Genomic DNA, 19,378 nt, shown 5'->3' with positions numbered 1-19,378 from the left:
GTTCAAACAGAAGCTGAGTGCTATCATTGAGAAATGAAGAAAACATTAAGAAAACTAGAAGTCAACTTTTAAGTGCCTGTATAAATATAATCCAAGTCTACAAATTCAATTCTGTTCAACAAGCATTCGTTAAAAGCCTACTCTGTGTAAGGCTTTATGCCTGTTTTAGCCATTAGTTTCAACTCACATTCCAGCTTTAAAAAAATCAAAACTGATAACTATAGAAAAAAATGGACAAATTTTACTTGTACTCTTTTCTATCTGCCCCTTTGCCCTCTCTTGGCATAGTGAATCTCTTTGGTGTCCCTAGCCACTCTTCAATGAACAGTAAAATGACATATAGGTAGATAACAGGAGAGGAAAAGTATGCAACCTAAACAATATATTAACTAAGCAATTAATCCCTGAGTAACTGAGAATTAGCTGTATCTAATACTGGTCTTGTTTCTTCAACATCGAAAATAAGTGTACTTAATAGAACAAAATTCTTCCTTCCACCTCCCAAGACTGATTCACAGGTTTTCAGTTTTCTTTTCACTTTCCAGAAAATACTAAACTCATCCAATTAATCACAATGGATACCACTAGATGTTATTCATGACCAGTACAATTTCAGAACTGCCAACTAAATCCAGATTAACACAAACAATATAAAATTAAATTTTTAGCTAAGACATAAAGGAATAGTTCAATGAGCTGGGAACTCCACAAATAAACACAATAAAATAAAAATCCAATACTCTCTCTGTCTAAAATGTCATACACGGTTAGTTTTTTTCCTGAAATATCATGCTAATAGCAATTAAGATCCTAAATAACATTTTATATGCAAAAGATCAGAAAATCTAACCACCATACCCATTTACTAATAAATGTAATTACTAGTTATCCCACACAAAACCAAAACCTAAGCTATAAGTCACAAATTGACTGATTAATAGTATACCCAAACTTTTGCTAATTTTAATTATGCTGGGTTTCCATCTTGTCCTAAATGCTTAGTGTCAACCTTCTTCTACTGATTTTATGGCAAAATAAATATCAGCACTTGGCAAATGTCAAAAATGAACAACACTTCAGCAGCAGAACCATCACTGCTTTTGCCATGTAAACCACACCTAATTAGGGTATCATTTAATAGAAAAACACTATTATTAATTTTCTTCATTACTATAAAATAGCACTTTACACACACCCTTCCCCAACCAGGATATTTCTACTGCTAAGCAAACGTTGCATATATTTCACTCCTAAATCTGGTGTACTGCCATAAAGTACTATACAAAAAAAAAACAACCCACCAACAACAACCCAAAACATAATAAACTAAGGCAAATGTGAGAAAAGCCAATTTTTAAAAATTATGATGCACATAAAATTAGTGTTAGGGTACTCTGAGGCTAGTGAAACAATCAGTTAAATTGCTTAAAACTTCAAAATTTACTACTTTATATAGGATCTTATGACAATTTTATTGTCAAGACAATAGCTCTTATGCTAAAAGTGAACAGAATTCACTTTTACATAAAATCAAACAGCAAGAAAGTTATACTCAATTTGAAAATTCTATCTTTCCCTGTAAAGAATTATACAGTTTTAGAGCTGGAAATGGACCTTCAGAGATCATCTACAGGGGTTTTTAGAAAGTAAATGTAGAAAGATTTCGGGGGATGGAAGGGGGTCAGTGAATGCGGCTGGGAAAAAAACTTTATTTTTATCTTGACTAACCTTTAATTGATATTTAGCATCTCCTTCAATTTTGAATGTAGGCAACAAACAATATTCTGAGAAGGGGTCTACAGGCTTGCCCAGACCAAAAAAAAAGGTTATGGTTTAGTACAACTTCATTTTACAAAGAAAATTAGTCCAATAAAATAATTTAGTACATTAAAAAGATCTCAGAGTTGAAATCCATAGCTCTCTTCCCTCTCCCCTTTAAGAAAATAATTTAAAAGGATGTACACCACAAGGTACTTTGTACATTCCTACCACAATTTCTAAAACTCCAATCCAAGAGCTATGACTACAGGTCCGGGAAAAAATTCAACACTAGCTTCCTTTAAGTACTCAGGAAGAGAAAAGGTGTCTTGATGACAGCAATAGAGCTAGATAGCCAATGAGGGAAGAGGAGTAAGCCATACAGAAAGCTGATCAGTCACAAGGAGTTTTGAGGCAAAGATTGGGAGGGGGAAGCAAGAAGGAAAGGGAACCATTCATCACAAAACCAAAAGGAACTCCAGATGCCCAGAAAATGATACTGCAGATCATCTCACCACCCCTTCCACCCCCAAACAGCAATCCTACTTCCTCTCCCCTCTGCCCATCATCCCTCATTCATCCACAACAACCACTGACTCATTCCCTGAAACAATCAATTTCACTATCCCCACTACCACTACTCTATCATTTTTTCCCTTTTTCACTATCCCTTCCATTTCTCAATGTACACCCAGCTAACATTTTGAGGTTTCATCATTAAAACCACCATTGTGTAAAGACATGTAAACAAACCTTAATATATGCAAATTTTCATATTAAGAGTCAAACACTAAGCACAATTATTCAAAATATATAGGCTATACCACCTCAACAGAATAAAATCACTCATAACTTCTTTTAAAACTCAGGTTACACCTAAACAATTCTAATTCAATACTATCTGGAGATAGAGGACTGAACTAACTGACCACTTTTGCAGGATCTAAAATAGGCAAGATTCTACAACAAATATGATTATTGTTTTTTCACGTTATATTCCACATAATTGTTTTTTTAGATATGTCTCCCTTGTAACCTCAATAAGACATGTGAAAATAACTGAACTTTACTGATATGAACAGGAAAAAACACAAGTATTTCTTTTCCCAAAATTAAAATCAACACAATCTCTGCCACCTTGATTACAGACAACAAATTATGGTGTGTGACATTTTCTAAACTAACCTCCAATCTCTTTATTCTGTTTTAGACAGTTCTCGGTTACAAAAAAAGATGAATGAGCAGGACATCAATCACTCTGGAATATTAGCACCTTAAAGATGTCTTTAGCAGGTCAATAATCTTTTCACCTTAGAAGGACTTTATCAGATCTTGTCTAAAGCCTGGATAAAAGCTTTTGCATTAAGTACTTCTAACAATTGGCAGTGTATCTCCACCACACAAAGCTGTTTTCTTCCTTATGGACACAATCCTCAAGGTCATGATTCTCAGCAGCTTTCAGGCATGACAAAGAAGCATTACCTACCGCCAAACAAGCTGTCAACACAAACTTTGTCATAGCTTAGATAAAGAAACTGGCAGACAGTGATAATAGCTCTAATTTCCCTCTCTCCCAAGGGAAGAAAATAGATTTCAAATCAGTCTAAAAACCTATGCAAGGAAAGAAATGTTATCTTTGGAGGTACAAAAGAAAAAGACTCACTGGAAATTCATCTAGAGGTTCATTGATTTCAATGTCTAGCACTTCATCATTGTCAATTTCTTCCTCCCCCTGTTCTTCAACATATTCTATTTGGTCTTCTGTCAACTCAGTATCGTGGCCTTCATACTGTTCTTCTTCAGTATAGTCTTGAGGATACAATTCAGATCCATCAGATTTGTGATAAATCATTTCATCCTCTCCTTGTTCATATTCCGATTCATGTTCTACAGATTGATCATTAGTATTGTCGGAGAGTTCAAATGATGTAACCATGCCAGATGTAGTGTTAAGACTAATTGTGACACCCTGAGAACTAGAATGGACAAACATACACAAAATGAACCATACAATTAGGCACTAACACAAGAAGCTTATCAATTATTGGCTGCAAAGATTTAAACCATAGCTAGTGAGAATTTAATACAATGAAAAGGCAAATGATTATTTCCTTAAGCAATGACCTAAAATAAAGTTTCACGTATTGTATAATTCAATAAAACTCTCTCTTTCTGTCTGTTTATCATCAGTTGTAGGCTATTTGATCAAGATAAACAAATCAACCAGATGGATGGTCTAACAGATATGTATGGCAAAAATCCTTAGTGGTAGCCAGAAAAAATAAATGCAATTTTAACTTTTCAGAATAAAAAGTAAGCAAAATTGCTAAAACTACATCAGTTTTCAAGTATTCTGAAATATAAATATATATAATATTATTCTATTAACAGAAATATTTTTATTTTAAATATTCTGACCATAATTTTTTAAATATAAGATTCACATGATAACTAATTCTCTAGTATATCTATTATTACAAACTTTCAAGTGTTTTAGAACTTACCTGTAATAAAATGAATTTCTGAGTATGTCCAAGGTTAAAAATATCAATATAACCTTCAGCCCAGAAAATCTGTTCATTTCACTCAACATTGTGATAACAAAATTATTGCAAGCATAAAATAATCATTTCATGCAAAAAATCATGAAAAATAAACATCAAGTAATTATTAAGGTAGGAGAAAAAGTCACATTTCAAATTCAAAGAATCCTATAAATAAGTTAATACTTTAAAAATATGAATAACTAAACTCCATATGATGAACTGACATACCATTTAAACAATGAAAATTCTGAAACCAAAGAAATTCAGAAAAAAAGCAACTTGGCTTGAAAAAACAATGTTAATATTCAAGCAAAAAAAATAACAAATAACTACTAAACCATATCAGTTAAGTATGATTTAAAATATACTCATGATGACAAAAATGAACAAAAACCCCATAGGATTATTAACAAATATTGGATTTACTTTTCTATATTAGCAACAGAATGTCAATTTCTTGCCCAAAGACTTTTCCTTTAAAAATTAACAAAAAAGCAGCAAATAATCAAGTATTCATTTTACTAAAGTATACTTAAAATTCAATTTTTCATAGATACCTAGAAAGTATTTCAACAGATTAAAAAAGGAGATTCCAAGATAACAATGACTAGAATAAAACAAAGTATGAATCCAAAGGAATATTTACAAAATGTTCATCCTTGAAATAAAACTAAAACAATAAACAAAGTGTTAAAAGAGCCATCAAAGTTCATTAGTCACAATTTATATTAAATGGTTATAACAACAGTATCTTATATATATTTTCAAAAATTTCCTAAGTTTGTTGATCCTCAATCAATATCCCAAAAAAGTAATTCAACATGAAAATTTCATTATTTTTAAAAACTACCTATTTTAGATATTCTTACATAGACATGAATATACAGACTATATATATATATATATATATGTTAGAGAATATATAAACACAAATAAAAAATCATTTAGACACAATCATCAGAATAAACTGTTCAAGCAGTTTTAACTATATGAATACATAGCACGCAATTTTAAGTATATAATGTATGTGCACATACAAACACACGTACTCTTTTCTTCACTCAAATTAAATGAAAATGTAACAAACTGAGCTTTATAAGGTACCTGAAATTTAGTTCATCTTCATTATCACTCTGCAAAAGATCATCATTCAGTTCTTCATCTGACAAGTCTGATTGATTCTAGATCAAAACAATTTTTATTAATATTTGTCCTTTCTATAAAGAAACATTATGAAAATGACCAATCTATAATAATCACATTCTTAATCTTTTGCAATTAAAACATGTCATAGGGGTATATAAATCACAGGACCATTGATTTAGAATTAAAGTCATCAAGTCCAAGCCCTTCATTTTAAGGATGAGCAAATAAGACCTTCATTTCCAGTTAAGCAACTTTCCCAAGATCACTAAATGGCAGTGCTTGAATATATAAACCTAGGACCTCTGATACCAGATCCAGCACAGTTTTCACAGCACTAAAACACCTCTATATAGTATGCCAGCTAATTGCCTAGACAAATTTCTAGGTTCCATAGGAAACTAGATATTGAGACATGAAGTTGGAATTCAAACCTATTCAAAAATTATTATCCCACATACAAGAAACTGCCTACTCAGAATAAAAAAAAGACAAAATGAAACAATCTTTAATCTTATTAAGTTTTAATTTCTATTTTATGAGACTAAGCACATACACAAATACATGTAACACAACCTATTAAGAAGGACAGGATGGGGCAGTTTGGAAAGGGGAGGGAAAAATAGGGAGATTAGGAAAGGCTATAGGAAGCTGTAGTTGATAGCTGAGTCTAGTCTAAAGGAAGATAAGGATTCTAAAATATGGTCATGAGGAAAATACATTTCAGGATTGTGTGAGGCAATTGTACAAATGGGGCTGAAAAAGACAGTTGAAGCCAGATTTGGGGTCTCTAAATAAAGAGACAATAACCCAACGTTTTTGAACAGGGAAATGGGATGGTCAGATGTGACCTTAACAAGATTATTTTGGTAGCACTGTGAAAGATGGATTGTAGATGGGAAAAACCTGAAATAGAGGAATCAGTTAGGAAGTTATTAAATAGTCCAGCCAAGAGTGATACAAGTTTGAACTAGGATAGTGATTGTACAACTGGAGAGGGCTCCTAAGACACTATACAAATAGAAGACAAGATTGAGCAAATGGGTATTGAGGTAATGACTCAACTGTTTTGGAACATATCTCTAATATTTAGGAATTTTATCCCTCATTATCTGCTGCCTTCTCCCACTTGTATTAGAATGATTTTCTGTCCAAATTTTTAGAATATATTATAAAAGGGGTTGTTTGTTGTGAGAAGCAGCAAAAAGTTAAGTTTCCACAGGACCGCAAAATTGCTGAAATGAAGCTACCGATAAAAGTAAGGTTAGCAGACCAGACAGTAGTCTTGGGAAGAGTTGAGACAGTAGCCTTGGGAAGAAGTTGGATTCCCAGTTCCCATAGAACTTCTAGAGAATACTAGAAGTGAGATAAAGTAAAATAAAAAGACGCTTGCAACAGCAGGTGGATTTGACCAATTAGAAAGCAGACAGTGGCCTTGGGACACTCAGACTCGGATAAGGACACACCTAGGTTAGACCAGTGAGGGAAGAGGGGGTAGACAGTAGGAACAGTATTCTGAGGTTGTTACTGTGCTTGCTCAATGAACCTCATGTATTATGTATGTAACAGAATTTGAGCCTCAGTAACAATGTATGATAATGGAGAGGTGTACCCAGAACAGAACAAACCAATCAACCCTCTGAAGGGATTGTCTGCACCAAACTAATGTATAAAACTTGCTTGGCTTTTGTATCCAGGACTCCTCCTTCCAAAAGGTCTGGCCAGAAGGTGTCCAATTACTCTAGATTTCTCCTTAAACTTTTTTTGACATCAGATTTTTGTTATTAACTGTGTTTAGGATTTCCAACTTGGCATTTCCAACAAAGTGAATACTCAGAAAACAAGGCAATGTTCACTCAAAGCCAGCATGGGTTCACAGGAGCGAATCATGCAAGATTATACTATATTCGACACGGTTCCTACATCGATAAGGGATATAGTCCTTAAGATACCGAAGAACCCCCTAAAAGCACTGACAACATATAGAGGGTGAGGGAGAAGAGAAAAAACAAAGATAATAGTGAATTTAAGTTATGAATGTAACTAGGAAAAAGATGATCCCCCTTAAAAGAAATGTTAAGTTTCAGGGAGATAAGAAATATCTGTTTTGGGATCCCAAACATTGAGTTTAAGATGCCAATGGAACATACAGTAAACAGCTCAAAATGTAGGAAGAAGCAGGATTCACAAGAAGAATCAAGAGTTCATTTGAGAGTCAAATGTGCAGAGTTAGATATTTTATGACTCCTTGTTCACCCAGTTCCAAATCTATATGCTATCACACATGAGGATAAATATATCCATTTTGTCCAAAAGTATGGTATAGTGAAAGACACTGTCAAATGCTTTGCTGGGATTTTTCTATATCTAAGAAATATTCCTTTTCATTCTAGTAACCTTGTTAAAAAACAAAATTAGTTAATACTTCAAATTTAGTTTTACAAATAGTTTTTCATGAAGGCATGCTTTACATACAATATTACAGTATGACTTAAGGAGTTTTGTTTGGGGGAAAAGGAGTCCAGATCTGTGTTTTCATCAGGGTAGGGAGCTGCCAATGATTAAACTCCCTTTAACAAATTAGGTTAAGTAATTTTCTGTAACTCAGACTTTTAAGCTGTCTATGACACAGAAGAGGAGATCAATGACTTACCCAGAGTCACATAGCTAGGAAAAAGCAGAGATCCCTTTCTGACTTCAAGGGCAACCCTCTATCCTTATGGCACAATGATTCTCATAATTTAAAGAAGTTAAACTTCAAGGACTCATTGCAAAAAGAATACTTGTTTCTTACCTTTTTGCCAGACAGCAAATCTTCTCCAAGCAAATCATCTTCAAGTTCACTGGGGGAAAAATAGCAAGTCAATAATCTATTTCTATAATAAAACATCTCAAGACACTATAGTTTTTATTATATAAAGCATCATTATATAATAAGACTTAACCACTGGGTTATACAGAGGTTCTGGTTTTACAAAGTTTATTTGGACATATTTTATAGATTTTCTTTCCTCATCTTTCACCTCTCCTCATGAGTATAGGTAGGTGCATGTGTGTATATATCCACACATACATACATACACATGTAAATGCATATGTAAACACACCCCTATATATACCTACATATGTGTGTATAAAGTCTGTTAGGTATATAATGTATACTAATACACATAATAAATGGTGATTGACTGACTTGTTGGCATACATATAAAATGTACAGTAGTTGCACATTTTAGGGAAAGGATAGGCAGCATTAATAGTACAATACAAAGATACAAGTTAGGAATCAAGTTTTCCTCCTAGTCCTGGCTCTGTGCAACAGAATAAATTTAGGCAATTTATTCTTGGTCAAAGGTTCCACGTGTATAAAATGAGGACAGTGACTAGATCGGCTATCTCTAAGGTCTGAACATAGAAATGTAAGAACTGCTCATTTTTGCCCACACCTTCATTGCACCAAGGTGGTGGCACCACTGGAAGAGGGCAAGATAATGTTAAGACAAAATGGAGGTGTGCATTAAGAAAATTTTAAGAAAGTAAAGTTGACAGAAATTGGCAAAAGACTGGATATGGGTAGTGAAAGTGAAGAGTCACAGAAGATACTCAGGTTATGAGTCTGGGTGACTGAAAAGACAGAGAAGTCTGAAGAGGAAATGTAATTAGTTCAGTTTGGGGCATGTCTATGGGTCACAGTTTGAGATGCCTAATATGAAGTTGGTGATACAAGTTATGAAGTTAGACAGCATAGAGATGATAACTGAATCCATGGAAGCTGATGAAATCATCAAGAGAAATGGTATAGAGGGAGAAGAAGGACCAGGATGGAGCCCTTGGTGAAACCAACTTTTAGTGGGAATGATTTAAGACAAAGATCCAGCAAAGAAGACTCAGAAGGAGCATTCAGATAAGTAGGAAAACCAGGATATAGTAATGTCATGAAAACCTAATAAGAAGAGTGTATAAAGGAGGTGACTGAGTCTCAAAAGCTGCAAAGTTTAAAAAAAAAAGACGAGGATTGAAAAGGTCATTAGATTTTTAGTAAGACATTACAGGTAACTTTGGGGACAGTAGTTTCAGTTGCATAATGAAGTTGCAAGTCAGACTGTAGAGAGTTAAAAGGAGACCAAGAGGAAAGGAAGTGGAGGCATTGGTTATAAACAGTCTTCACAAAGAGTTCAGTCACAAAAGAGAGAAGAGATATGGAACAAAAGCTAGCAGGAATGGATCGAGGGAGAGTTTTTTTTGAGGATAAATATAGGATGGAAGCCAGTAGACAAGGAAAGATTAAAGAAGACTGAGAGGATGAGGATGATGAAGGGGGCAATCTGCTTGAGATGACAGGATGGAATGGAATATGATCCCTTGTGCACAAAGACAGGGCCTGCCATAGTAAGGATGAGGGCTACTTCTTCATGACAGCAGTGAAGGACGAGACAGTGGAAGAAAACATCTGGGTTATGTGAGATGAGGAGAAGAAAAGAAGAAGCTCTCAGGAAATAGCCTCAATTTTTTCAGTAAAATATGTGGCAAGGTTCTCAGCTGAGAAGGAGGGAGAGCAATGGGACATCTGAAGAGGAATGAAAAGGTCTGAGAGAGCAACTGTGGTGAGCACGGTAATTAGCTAATTAAGGAAGTGTAAAAGAATGCCTTGCCATAGTGAGAACCCAGATGAAGTTAAGTAGCATCATTTTGTAGTGGACATAGTCAACAATTTCATGATTTTCTTCAGCTTCATTCAGCAAACATGTAGGAAGAAAGGCTGTGGTTAGTTGAAGTGACCAAAGGCTGACACTTGAAGAGCAAAATCATTGATACAATAAAGGGACAACAGACTCAAGAGGAAGGCACAGAGTTGGTATGGTTCACAAAGAGTAAAATACAGGAAAGGAAAGAAAGTATAGTTAGTGCAGAAGTGATAGCTTGAGAAGGAGAACTCAAATAATTGGAGATCCCAAAGAGAACAAAAAATAGGGTTTAGGCTTGCAAAGAAGAGGGAAAATTGGAATGACAATTGACTGTGATCAGATAAGAGAATTTCAGAGTTCACAAAGAAATGATGCATTTGTGAATAATGGCAAGATCAAGACTGTGACCATCCATCTTTGTGGGTGGCTAAAGTAGATTGGAGAAGTAGGTCATGTGAGACAATTAAGCTGAAGAACTCTGAAATTAAGGTGATTGAGAAGACACCAAATATGTATATCGAAGTCCCCTAGTATAAAGACAGAAATTCAGAAAGAGAAAGCTAGGAACTGAACTCTCCCAGCAGACAACAATTACCAAGACACTGACTAAGTGATGGATTAAGACTTGAGTGAACCAACATACTTGAGGTCTTTCTTAGTGCTTGGAAGGTTTTTTTTTGGTGGTTGTTAATACTTTAAATACCCCAGGGAGCACCAATATAGAACTTGGGCTATTAACCCCACCACGAATCTATGAATGGCACACCTCCTCTTATAATTATACAAATCTTCAACAATACCTTCTTTGAGAAAAGGAAGCAGAGTAGCAGATTGAAGATGGCTCTGAATGTCAGGTTAAAGAGTATGGCCTTTACTTTGTAAGTGATAGGGAATCACTTCAAGATTTGAATAATAGTGATATATTATAATGGTAATAAGAATCTGAAGATCCTCCCAGTCCCTTAACAGGCCAAATGTAATTACATGGAGCCTGTGGTGTGAGGAGTTTGCTGAATGGGTGGAGCAGAGCCCAGAGGAAACTGGGAGTCAGAGCAATTAGTGCAGTGGGAGAGGATGCAGGCAAGGAGACAGCTAGGCTTGTAGAGTGTTTGTGGGAAGGCTTTGGGATTATGTTGCTCTCTGTAGTGTTACTGTGTATAGAATTTTTTGTTGCTATGATGAATCTGGTTTTCTGGTGTTGGGATTTGGCTTTCTGGTTTCTGAAGAAAGGTTTTGCTTCTGTCTTGGAGAGTCTGTTATATTTTGCGATTCAGAACTATGCCTATTCATAGTACCCATCAGTGCTGTGAATATCACATTGGTGATACATCTATGTACAAGAAATAAAAGTTTCTAGATGGCATGGAAGGAGAAGAAACAGGAAAACATGGAGACTTTTTTGTTCTAGCAAAGAACTAAAAACAAAGTAGATGCCTACTGATTGGGACTAAATCTGTAGAACATAAATTTGTAACAGAATACTACTTCACAATAAAACAAGATAAATATGAAAACTATAGGGAGGTCTAAGAAAACATAAAATGAAGCAAAGTAAAGTAAAAAGAAACAGGAAAACAGTATAGTATAACAATTAAAAAACAAATCAAAAGTGAGGAGCATTAAAATAATGACCTAGAATAGCACCAATGAGGAAGCATAAGAATTTACTTTCCTCCCCATACTTTGCAAAAACATAATATAACTTGTGCTGTTGGACTTAATTGAGCAATAAACTGATTTTACCAAATTGATTTTTTTATCTTTCTTTTTTTATTTGCTATAAGGGTTCTAGACAGAGGGAAAATGAGGGATATATTCAGAAATTTAATAACAGCAAGTATCGATAAAACCTTAGGAATAAAAAGGAAATGATACTGTTTAAATAAGTGGCTATGATAACAGTAAGATGAATAAAAGAGGTGAATCTTGAGCAGTACTCTGGATATAGAACTGATAGAATTTGGTGGGTGACGAGATATGAGGTGAACAATTAAAGGTAGGTCCACAATTTTAAAAACAAGAGCATGGGTGAGTAAAAACAGAATAGTGAAGAAAGGACACCAACCAATTTCTAGGAAAAGACAGTAAACCTAGTTTTAAACATGAAGTCTGAAATGTGAGTGAAGAATCCAGGTCAAAATGTACTACAAGCAATTATAGAATGCAGGTCTCAACCCCAGAAAAAAGGTCTGACAAGAATGCCATTTACATAAATTTGAGAGTTTAAATTACAGAAGTTAACAAGAACAACAACAAAAAAAGGGACAAGGAAATAGGAAAGGAAGAAAATAAAAACCCAGGAGAGTGTGATGTTTTAGAAGTCAAAAGAAAAAAAGACTATCCTAGGATGAGGCAATGGTTAAGAGCATCAAACAGCATCTTTCTAAAAAATTTTCCTTGTTGTTTGACTTTTGAGAATAGGAACAAAGGGAACAATATCCCTCAGAGGTTTAAAAAAAAAGTGAACAAAAATGCTTTTTGAGGATTGGGCTAGTTCATAGAAGGGAAGGAACTACTTCTGACAAAATGGTAGAGTAAGTGGCAAAGACTAAAGCCCAATTCTCCTATACTACCTCAAAAATATGACAAGCCCCAAACCAAAGAATGGTGACAACAATGAAAAAAGAGGGGAAAGGAAAAAAAAATATGCCAAGTAAATGCGACAGAAGACTGATAAATGATAAGCAAGAGAGTTTCAATGAAATGACTAAACTTTTTTTTTTTAAAGAAAGATGAAATTCCTACAAAGAAAAATCAAGGCTGGAATAACAATGTTCCCTCAAGAACAGATAATCACAAGAAACTCCAAAGCAGTTCTGATAAAGAACACAAATGACATTGATAAGAAGAGGAATAAGATCAGCAAAGAAAGAATTAATGAAGATAAATTTGAGAGTTAAGAAACTAGGAAAGATAGTGGAAAAATGAAATGGGGGTGTCTGAGGTGCAGTTACTTAGGCAGAAGGAAAATGTGCAGAAACAGAATAACAAACAGGACAAAAAAAAATTCCACAGAAACAGAAGGCCTCAGAACTATAGAAAACAAAGGCATAGACCTAGAAGACAGAATTCAATAAGATCTTTAATTCAATTCAATAAGATCTTTGAGCACCTATAAAAAAAACACGAAGAAACAAAAAACACCTATATCCCATATTCCTGGAATCTTAAAAAAAATGCTCTAAATACTGGAAACAGAGAAAATAGTAGACATTATCAAGGTTCATAGGATGCCAGCAGAGAAGAACCCTAATTTTAAAGCATCAAGATATTAGTCAACAATCAATAGGAAAGAATTTACATATGAAAAAGAACCAAACAGATTATAAGACAACTCAATGGGGGCTAAAAATGAAAGAAGATATAATGCAATATACCCCCAAATAAATAAAAATGGCCACTACTCTAAGATTACCTATCCCAAAAAACTGAATAAAACCATCAGAGAATTTGGTTCTTCAATGAAATTATTTCTTTTCTGATAAAAAATCCAGACGCAGGCAAAGTCCTTAACATATAAAATAGATCCAACAGATCAAATTTTAAAAGGAAAATTAACAAGGAAATTTAATCCAAGAATAAAAGATTATTCAATACTAACATATGCTGTAGGAAAGCAATAAACCTACTGCAGCTTTTAAGTCCTAGTATAGGATATAAAATCTAATACAAGGATCATTTTTTAAAAGGCTAGTTAATTTTAAGGAAGAACTCAATGAAAAGGGAACAAAATATAAACAGATCATTTAAGGAACTGAAGGCACAAAGCATTTCTTAAAATCGGATGCTAAAAGCATAAATTAAACAAGGAAGTGAGGGAGACACATGATCTAAAACACAGCAGGGCTCCAGATATAAAATATAAGGTATATAAAAATTGTATCAGTACAAGTATCCTATATCTATCTATTTTTGGTGTGAATAAGGATGAAGCACCATATTTAAGACTACATCTTTACAAAATAAAGTGGGCTTTCTTGCTTGGTTTGGGCAGAAAGGTAGAAGCTATTTTTGAGTTCAGAAAATTACCCTGGGTGTTAGAACTGTACTTTATACTGGTTGGAAGGTAATATATCAGAAAGGAAAATCAAATTTTATGTTGATGAACAAAAATGAAGTGAATTACAGATCTGATTAGAAAAGAAAATATAAAATTTTACTGTTTAGAGGTTAAAATAAAATTTGCTATGTTTTAGATCAATTTAAAAAACAAGGGCTGCCATCATGATTTGAGATAAAGATCTTTTATTTGCTAATTCTTTAAGAAAGAGAAGGGACAGGGCATCTAGGTGGCACAGTGAATGGAGCACTGGCCCTGGAGCCAGGAGGACCTGAGTTCAAATGTGACCTCGGACACTCAACACTTACTAGCTGTGGAAACTTGGGCAAGTGACTTAACCCTGCCCTGCTTTCCTCCTCCAAAAAAAAAAAAAAGAAAAAAGAGAAGGGACACCACATAATGATTTAAGGCACCACAGATAATGAAAAAAAGCAGAAGGTTGGCACAGTGACATAGTGCCAACCTTTGGAGTCAGCAAACCTGAGTTTAAATATTGCCTCTAAAACATATCACCTGTGAGACTATGGACTAAACATTTAACCTTTTAGTGCCCAGAGCAACTCTCTTAAGTTACAGATGAACTGCCAACAGATAACCCAGCTTCAGAATCAGAACATTTATGATATCAATGTTATTACAGATCTAGACCTCTATACAACCTTACCCCCTCACTTCTCAAAAAAAAAAGATAATTAAAAACAAAAGAGCTATTCATTGAAACGCATAGCAACCAAATTCTTAAAAGAAATTTTGTTTTTTAAAAGGCTAAGTGACACACAGTAACAAAGTCATACAAAGAATCAGAAGAAAATTAGAAGAGAGAACACAGGTAGAGGGATAAACCTTAGTAAAGTGTGGTCATGGCAGGTAGACTCCCAAATATTTTATACTACCGTGTTTCCCCGATAATAAGACACTGTCTTATTTTTTTTTTTTTTTTGGAAAGAAAAACACCAGAGGGCTTATTTTCAGGGGAGGGCTTATGTTGTCCTGCCTCAGCTCTCCTCCGCGGCACTGCTCTCAATGGCGCCAGCAAGCAAATCACTGGGGAAGAACAGGATGATGCGCTCACTGCTGCAGCTCTGATTGGATGCAGCTCGGAGCGCGGCGTGCGTTTCACGGGGGGGGGGGAATGGTGCATACAGAGGGTACCGTAATGTAGCGTGTAGCGCAGGGGATCACCTTCAGTACAGTAGCAATCTCCATAGGGCTTATTTTCGGGGGAGGGCTTATTTTAGAGGAATCTTACACAGTAAGGGGAGGGCTTATTTTCGGGATAGGTCTTATTATCGGGGAAACACAGTATTAGTTATTTTAAATAGAATTTCTCTTTCTAGCTCTTCCTGTTGGGTTTTGTTAGTAATATACAGAAATACTAATGATTTGCATGGAGTTTATTTCACAACCTACAATTCTGCTGATATTGTTAATTGTTTCAAATAGGTTTTTAGTTTATTTTCTAGGGTTATCTAAGTAAATCATCATATCACCTGCAAAAACTAATAGTTTTGTTTCTTTTTTGTCTGTGGGAATTCCTTTAAAACCTATTTCTTGTTTTATTAAAGTAGCCAGCATTTCTCATAAAATATTAAATAGTAATGGTGATAAAATATCATTGCTTCACCCCTGATCTTACTAAAAATGTTTCTAGAAGATGGCAGAGTAGAAGCAGGACCTCACCGCTGCTCCGGCTTCCACCTTCCCCAATCCATGTAAAAAGGGGGCTCTAAACAAGCTTTGGAGTTGCAGAACCCACAAAATGACACAGAGAAGCTAACCTCTCGCTAAAGACAGCCCTGCAAGCCAGCAGGAACCAGCATAGAGTTCTGGGAACCGAACCCAGCCCCACACCCCAGGCTTTAGCCCCAAGGCGGGCCTGACCAGCGCTGGCCAGAGGGACTCCAGATCAGCAGCAGCTGTGGCCGTTTCCAGACTTGTCAACACATAGATGTGAAGGACAAAGTGAAAGGTCAGTGCAGTCTGGACTTTGGGACCCACTAAGTGGGAGTGTGTGGCTTTTGCCCCCAGGGTGAGAAGCCACTGAGCCGCTGGCTGGTTGCCACATGGCAGCTTCAGCTCCTGGCCTTGCAGACTGTAGAGGGAGCACCAGTCTGAGGGGTAATCACTCTTGCTTTAACCTTCTTGGATCTGGATTGCAGTCTAGGGTGGAGGTTCTGAGGTGTGTGTCCAGCTTGCCAGAGCGTGTGGAGACCTCAGAGAAGGCACCCATCTAATACCTCCAGCACCTGAGAAAACCCCAGTGTTTGGGAAGAAAGCTCCCCTGTCTGGTGGCAGAGTCCTACTGTGGCAAAAAGCCCAGGGGTCAAGTGACTGAGGGGAGACATGACCAGGCAAAGGAAACAAAGCAGACAGAAGATTCCAACATTACAGTCCTATTTTGGGGACAAAAAGGAGCCAAGCATGGAACAAGAGGAAAACAGTGAAGTCAGAACTCCTGCACCAAAAGCTTCCAAGGAAAATAGGAGCTGGTTACAGGCCATAGAGGACCTTAAGAAGCAGATAAGAGAAGTGGAGGAAAAATTGGGAAGAGAAATGAGAACGATGCAAGAAAACTACGAAATGAGAGTCAACAGCCTGACTGAGGAAAATAACAATTTAAAAACCAGACTAACTCAAATGGCAAAAGAGGCTCAAAAAGGCAATGAGGAGAAGAATGCCTTAAAAAGACAAATTTGCCAGATGGAAAAAGAATCTAAAAAGCTCAATGAGCAGAATCATTGATTCAGAGTTAGATTGGAGCAAATGGAAGCTAATGACTTTATGAGAAATCAAGATGCTGTTAAAGAGATCCAAACAAATCAAATAGAAGGCAATGTGAAATATCTCATAGGAAAAACCACTGACCTGGAAAATAGATCCAGGAGAGATAATTTAAAAAATTGTTGGGCTACCTGAAAGCCATGATCAAAGTAAGAACCTAGAAATCATCCTCCAGGAAGTTCTCAAAGAAAACTGCCCTGATGTTTTAGAACCAGAGGGCAAAATAGAGGTTGAAAGAATCCACTAATCACCTCCTGAAAAAGAGCCCAAAAAGAAAACTCCTAGGAATATTATAGCCAGGTTCCGGAATTCCCAGATTAAGGAGAGAATATTACAAGCAGCCAGGAAGAAACAATTTGAATATTGTGGAAACACTATCAGGATAACCCAGAATCTGGCAGCTTCTACACGGAGGGATCGAAGGGCTCAGAATATGATATTCCGGAGGTCAAAGGAGCTGGGATAAAAACCAAGAGTCACCTACCCAGCAAAACTGAGTATCATGTTTCAGGGGAAAATATGGTCATTCAGTGGAATAGAGGACTTTCAAGCATTCTTGCTGAAAAAACCAAAGTTGAATAGAAAATGTGACATTCAGATACAAGAAGCAAGAGAAGCATGAGAAGGTAAACAGCGAAAAGAAATCATAAGGAACTTATCAAAGTTGAACTATTAACATTCCTACATGGAAAAACAATAATTGTAACTTATGAAACTTTTCTCAGTAGTTGAAGGGAATAGAAATATATATATATGTGAGGGTATATGGGCATATGAATACATATGTGAATGTGTTATATATGTTTACAGGTATACATAGAGGGCACAGGACCAATTTAACAGGAAGGGATGATACTTAAAAGGTGAAATTAAGAGGTGAGAGAGGAATATAATGAGAGGAGATGGGGAGAGACAGAATGGAGTAAACTATCTCATATAGAAGAGGCAAGGGTAAATGGTTACAATGGAGGGGAAGGATAGGAAGGCAAAAGGGAATGGGTCAACCTTATTCCCACTGAATTTGGCTTGAGGAGGAAATGAAATACACACTAAATAGGGTATCTCACCCTCCAGGAGAGTAGGAGGGGAAGGGGATGAGAGAGGGGATGATGGAAGGGAGGGCAGGCTGGGGGCGAGGGAAGTTAGAAGCACCCACTTTTGAAAAGGGACGGGATCAAAATAGAGAATAGAACAAGTAGGAGGTGGGATAGAAGGGAGGGAAATATAGTCAGTCTTTTACAATATATCTACTATGTTATTGTTTTGCATTAGCCACACATGTACAACCTATATTGAACTGCTTATTTTACGAGTAAGGGTGGGTGACAAGGGAGGAAGGGAATGAATCTGGAATTCAAAGTTTTAAAATCAAATATTCAAATATATATATATACATATATATTATTATTAATACTATTTTACATGTAATTGGGAAGATATACAGGCACTGGGGCATAGAGATCCACTGGAAAAGTCAAAAAGGTTATGGGAGAAAATATGGGAGAGAGCAGATTGAAGGAGGGGATATCCTGTGGGACTGCTATTTTGGGGCGGTGGGTAGGGGAAAAACAGGGAGAAAATTTGTAACTCAAAATCTGATGGAAATGAATGATGTAAATCAGAAGTTAATAAAGCATTTGAAAAAAATAAATAAAAATAAAAATGTTTAAGACATAAAAAATAAAAATAAATAAAAATGTTTCTAGCCTATCCTTATTACAGATAACTAGCTTGCTTTTGGTTTTAGATAATGCTTTTTATTTTAAAGAAAACTCCACTTACTCCTATGCTTTCTAACTTTTTTTTAAAGCAATCAGGGTTAAGTAACTTGCTCAAGGTTACAAGGCCAGTTATTTCTGGGTGTGGTGCTGAGTATCTGAGCCCAGATTTGATACCCAGGTCATCCCGACACTGGAGCCAATGCTCTTACTCGCTGTGCTACCTGGCCGCCCCTCTTAATTTTTTTTTAAAAAAGAACGGGTATTGTGTTTTGTAAAAAGCTTTTTTCTGCATCTATTGAAATGATCATGTGACTTTTGCTGTTTTTGTTACTAATATGGTCAACTATGCTTACAATTTTTCTACATTCCTGTTATAAATCCTGCCTGGTCATAACATTTGATCTATATGACATATTACTGTAATCTTCTTGTTAGTATTTTATTGAAAATGTTTGCATCAATAATTATAATGGAAATTGTTCTACATATTTCTTTCTCTGTTTTGACTCCCTTTGGTTTAGGTATGAAAACTGCATTTGTCATAGAAGGAATTTCATGTGTCTTTTTCACCTATTTTTTTTTTCAAACAGCTTACATAAAAGATCTTTAAATGTTTGGTAGAATTAACCTGTAAGTTCACCTGGTCCTGGGTTTTTTCTCTCCTTAGAGAGTTCATTTATGGTT

General features: G+C 35.6%; 1 protein-coding gene and 1 long non-coding RNA gene across 9 annotated transcripts in view; both read right to left on the bottom strand.

The window, feature by feature from the left end:
• The window catches only part of LOC138158349 (uncharacterized), a 1,179,890-nt gene that overhangs the window by 1,010,099 nt on the left and 150,413 nt on the right, over window positions 1-19,378 (bottom strand). The gene's annotated exons all lie outside the window — the stretch shown is intronic.
• Window positions 1-19,378, bottom strand: part of RBM33 (RNA binding motif protein 33) — a 173,129-nt gene that overhangs the window by 127,281 nt on the left and 26,470 nt on the right. For all 8 annotated transcript variants that reach the window (XM_069084477.1, XM_069084429.1, XM_069084437.1 and 5 more), the window contains exons 3-5: window positions 8,242-8,290; window positions 5,409-5,485; window positions 3,422-3,734 (exon numbers count right to left, since the gene is read on the bottom strand). In XM_069084477.1, the coding sequence (XP_068940578.1) occupies window positions 3,422-3,734; window positions 5,409-5,485; window positions 8,242-8,290 (439 nt within the window). The remainder of the gene's footprint in view (window positions 1-3,421; window positions 3,735-5,408; window positions 5,486-8,241; window positions 8,291-19,378) is intronic.

The sequence above is a fragment of the Petaurus breviceps genome, unplaced genomic scaffold (genome assembly GCF_028583685.1).
Source record: "Petaurus breviceps papuanus isolate PSGF00001 unplaced genomic scaffold, PetGlider_PUasm1.0 115, whole genome shotgun sequence".
Classification (NCBI taxonomy): Eukaryota; Metazoa; Chordata; class Mammalia; order Diprotodontia; family Petauridae; genus Petaurus; species Petaurus breviceps.
The sequence above is the reverse complement of the archived record's forward strand: the minus strand, read 5'-3'. Positions and strand labels throughout refer to the sequence as shown.